General features: G+C 38.3%; 1 protein-coding gene across 1 annotated transcript in view; it reads left to right on the top strand.

Moving 5' to 3' along the window:
* atg9b (autophagy related 9B) overlaps nt 1-3,763 on the top strand; it is a 30,779-nt gene extending 27,016 nt beyond the window's left edge. Inside the window, exons 14-15 of the mRNA XM_056450459.1 lie at nt 352-510; nt 3,298-3,763. Coding sequence (XP_056306434.1) covers nt 352-491 — 140 coding nt within the window. The 3' untranslated portion in view covers nt 492-510; nt 3,298-3,763. The remainder of the gene's footprint in view (nt 1-351; nt 511-3,297) is intronic.
* The last annotated feature ends 1,237 nt before the right edge of the window (nt 3,764-5,000 follow it).

Raw genomic sequence — 5,000 nt, 5'->3', positions numbered from 1 at the left:
CCTTGTCGTTGTCTTGATGTATAGCCACAAAGCCAAGAAGAACAAAATCTGCCATGTCCTGTTGTTGTTTTATGAGACTGTCTAAAAGTGCGAGCGGTTTCACTTTCTCCAGAGAGCTCGCTGTGCGTCTATATTTGAAATAACGAACTTCTTGAGCTCACAATAATGCTAGTTTGTTAAGCTGATCTTATTTGTTTTTAACCTTATCAAAACATCAGTGGCTTTACTAGAAAACTTGACTTATTAATTCAGGTCTTTGCATAAAATAACCTGTAATCCATGAGATTAGAAGTGGAATTTTCAGGTCAATGACGCATACCTGCTATATCATGCTGTATGTTTGCACTGCAGCTCCTCAGACGGTCACTCTGGTGCCGCACACTTCAGGCCGTCTGGGTGGATGGGCAGAGGAAGACGAGGAGGAGCAGGGGGATGAAGAGGAGATCAACAGCAACCCTGAGCTCCAGCACACCAGCAGAGGGAGCAGCTGAAGTGCCTTCAACCTGGACCGTGAGTCATCAAGCGCTTCAGTTGCAAATTCACAACACACACACACACTGGATATTTTACTGGGTACACACTGATAGCCCTGCGTTCTTCCTTCATGGCACTGATTTAAGAGGGTTCCTCTCATTCCTCAGAGATTTTGGCATGAACTGACATGACAGTGTCAAAGCTGCTGCACATCCATCCGTCTATCGTTCTATCCATCATTCTATCTGTTGTTCTATTGTTCTGCCCATCTATCAGTTGTTCTATCTATCAATCAATCCAACGTTCTGTCTATCATTCTATCAATCTATCGTTCTGTCCATCCATCTATTGTTCTGTCCATCCATCCATCTGTTCTTCTATCTGTCTTTCTATCTATCCATCATTCTATCTGCCTATCATTCTAGTCATCTGTCATTCTATTCATTTATCTATTGTTGTCACTATCTGTCCCTCTATCATTCTATGTCTATCAGTCCTTATATCTGTCTGTCTTTATATCCATCTATCGTTCTATCCATCTATTGATCTATCCATCCGTCTTTCTATCTATCGTTATGTCCATCCATCCATCCATCCATCCATCCATCCATCTATTGTTCTATTCATCGCTCCATCTGTCCTTACATCTGTCTGTCTTTATGTCCATCTATCGTTCTATCCACCTTTTGTTCCATCCATCCGTCTTTCTATCCATCCATCAGTCAGTCAATCAATCCATCCATCCCATTAGCAACTTCTAGGAACACCCTAGCAACAACACAGAACATCCTAGGAACCACCTAGAAACATCCACCACATAGCAACCACCCATATTACCCTACAAACTGCCTAGTAACCACACAACATAGTAACTGCCTAGTTAAACCCTTGCAACCACACAACATGGAAAGTTAAAGGGATAGTTCACAAAAAAATTTTAATTACCTCATAATTTATTCTCTGATGTGGTTCTAAAGATGTTTAAGTTTCTTTCTTCTGTTAAACACAGAAGACATTTCAAAGAATGCTGGGTACTGTTGAATTCCATAGTAATTTATTTTCCTACTATGGAAGTCAATTGTTGTTGTTTTTTCCCAAAATTCCTCATAATATAAAACAAGAAAGAGACTCTGTATTAAGTGCAGGATGAGTAAATGATTTTTGGGTGAATTATGCCTTTAAATCACATTTCTGCTCCATTCTTATGTTCGGTGTGACCTTCAGCAGGTCTTCCTGACCACATCTGCATGCTAAAATACACTGAGCTGCTTTCACGTGATTGGCTGATTAGATATTTGCATAAACGTGTTGTTAAACAGGTGTACATAATAAAGTGGCCAGTGAATGTATTATTTCAGAGTAGTGTTTCTCAACCACGTTCCTGGAGGACCACCAACACTGTATGTTTTGGATGGCCCCTTTGTCTGTCACACCCATTACAGGTCTTTCAGTCTCCTGCTAATGAGTGGATGATCGGAATCAGGTGTGTTTAGTTAGGGAGACATGGATAATGTGCAGAGCTGGTGGTCCTCCAGGAACGTGGTTGAGAAACCCTTTTCAGAGGATTAAATTTTAAAGGAACACTCCACTTTTTTCTTGGAAATAGGCAAAATTTGCAACTCAACAGTTAAGTTTTACCATCTTTGAATCCGATCTCCAGGGGCCTCATGTACAAAGACTTTTGAACTCATACTAAATGAGTTGAATTCATACTAAAACATTGCGTACGCACAAAGCTGTAAATGTGTGTACGCAGCAAAAAAATCAGATGTATGAAACACTGTGACAAGTAGGAATGATTAATAAGTGTGTATTATGTTAAGCACATTTGAGCATCACATATTATTTGCACATTTATTGAATGGAAATGTTTCTGATTCACGTTCGTAGCAATGTGCGTGCAGTAGATTGCTCCGATTACATTGGGAAAACCGGCGATCGCTGCAAATTGCGCTTTAATGTTTGGCTGGTTAACTGCATGGAATGGAAACCTTATATACCTGCCAGACATGCGGATGATCCCGTCCCATACAGCTGCCATTGCACGGCTCAAAGATACTTTGTAGTGTGCAATTTAACATAATTGCTTCTAGGAGTCGCCAATGGAAATACAACAAACACGCACAAGAAATGCACGTACGCCAGACATCAAGTTGGCGTGGACAAACACACATTCTCATGTTAATTTCATCATTAGTAAATCCAAACGTGAGCGTGAAATCTGGCGTACGCAGCGTTGATACATGAGGCCCCAGGTCTGGTGGAAGCACTTTTAGCTTAGCATAGATCATTGAATCTTATTAGTCCATTAGCATCTCCCTCAAATTTTTTTAGAAAAGCTAATCAAGCTTTAAATTGGGAAGTTGATCCAAACTCTTTGGTCATTTTTGAATGAGATGTTAATGGTCTAGGACAGGGATGCCCAAACTCGGTCCTGGAGGGCCGGTGTCCTGCAAAGTTCAATCAGAAACACCTGGGCTAGCTAATCAAGCTCTTACTAGGCTTTCTAGAAACATCTATGCAAGTGTGTTGAGGCAAGTTGGAGCAAAAATTCATAGGACACTGGCCCTCCAGGACCGATTTTGGGCACCCCTGGTCTAGGAGATGCTAATGGTCTAATCTGACTCAATTTTTTATGCTAAGCTAAGCTAAAAGTGCTCCCGCCACACCCAGAGATGGGCTGAATGGATTCAAAGATAGTAAACACAACTGTTTAATTCTGGTTGACTTGTAAAATGAGCCTTTTGGTTCCAAAAAAGTGACTCAAACACATTAAGGCAACTATATATTCAACATCAACATCATCTCCTTTCTTGTTGGCAGTTTTTGTGTTCATTTCTGGGAGTCGTGGCCTTACCTTGGTTTGAAAGCCTTTGATCAAGCATGCATTGACGCCACACGGATCAGGCTTTTCATGGAGCCGTTCCTTCATTTCAGAGGATCTGTGACGTAATCAACTGCAAGAGTACGTCTGTCACTTCACAACTATATTTACATTAAGACTGCTGTATGTGTGTGTGTTTGCTATTGTTTTGTTCATGACACGAAAGGATGACACATGTTTTACAGTATTTATTTCCATTTCATGCAACGTTTGTTTCATTTGGGTTGGAGCAAGTCATGTTTTCTGTGTCTGATGTAAAGATGTGTCATGCAGGCGGTGTGTTTTTAGGTTTGAAGCGCTGTCTTTGTTTTTGATGGATGAAAATGCATCACAGTATTGCTAGTTTCAACTTTGCGGACGGAAAATATCAGTGAATGTAAACTCATACCAGTTGCCTCATGAAAACATGTCACATTCTTTAAGAAAATAAAATATATAGAATTAAGGGTAATTTTGGGGCTAATTACATTTATTTCATTATTTTTTTTCCCATTTTGACAGATCATAACAGTAGACTCTTACTCTAAAATAAAATAAATAATAATAAAAACATATTTTAGCAATAAAACACTTCTTGCTTTATTAAAAAACACTATAATTTGCAGTTCTTTAAACAAAAAAAGTCTTATTTTTGTGTTATGCCTATAGTTCTGCAATAAGAGCGCTTCATCTACAAACACCAACAAATATGCTAGTTTTAACTTCATTAAAACATCTTTACATGACCATATGACTGCATTATTTAAGGAGTTTTGCTATTTACATGATGCTAAAGGTGTAGGAACGATGAGTTATATTTTCAATTAAATTTTAATTTGCTGGTAATTTAGCTCATCCAATTTGTAGGTGATTAGTTTTTTCTTCAGTAGAACATTGAAGTAGATTTTAATCTGAAACTGTGGTTCATTTGTGTTCACGACATGAAAGTCAGTGGCTACTGGGAGGTTTAGAGTAAAAAAAAGCACATACCAGCTAAACAAAATTAATATCCGTGGCTTCTGATGGTACATTGAGGTCTTATGAAGGAAAATGACTGGCCTGTGAAAGAAATTGAACATTATTTATGACTTCACCTTTAAAACACATATTTAGCAAACAGTTCTGACTGCATAAGTATTCATTTTGTTTTGTGTGTTTTTGTCCATTGACCACAGTTTCAGCTAAAATCTACTTAAGAAAAGACAAAGTCACATACATCTTGGATGACCTGAGATAAATACATGTATATTTAATTTCTGGGTGAGCTATCTAAATAAATTAAATGGATAACACCGAATGTCAGACATCAGACCCAGACCCACATCAACATTTTTAACCACATTAAAAAAAAACTATTGAAATATCAGCTATTGAAAGTTAAACTTAAATCAGTTTGACAGTATTGTGTTTTGAAGGTTGGTTTAGAATTTGTACTCAGCCTCTTCCAGCATGTTGAATTAAATCGCCCACTGGACAGATCAAAAAATGATAATTCATCAATATGAATATCCCATAATTCATCGATTTTACATTTTAAAGAACACTTTTTTCCTCACGTTTTTGGAAGCAGGCTCATTTTACAGCTTTCTAGGGTTAAGCAGGCGAGTTTTACAATTTTTCAATCCATTCAGCTGATCTCCAGGTCTGGCAGGAGCACTTTTAG

This window comes from Danio aesculapii, chromosome 24 (genome assembly GCF_903798145.1).
Source record: "Danio aesculapii chromosome 24, fDanAes4.1, whole genome shotgun sequence".
NCBI lineage: Eukaryota > Metazoa > Chordata > Actinopteri > Cypriniformes > Danionidae > Danio > Danio aesculapii.
This window is presented reverse-complemented; position numbering and strand designations above follow the sequence as displayed.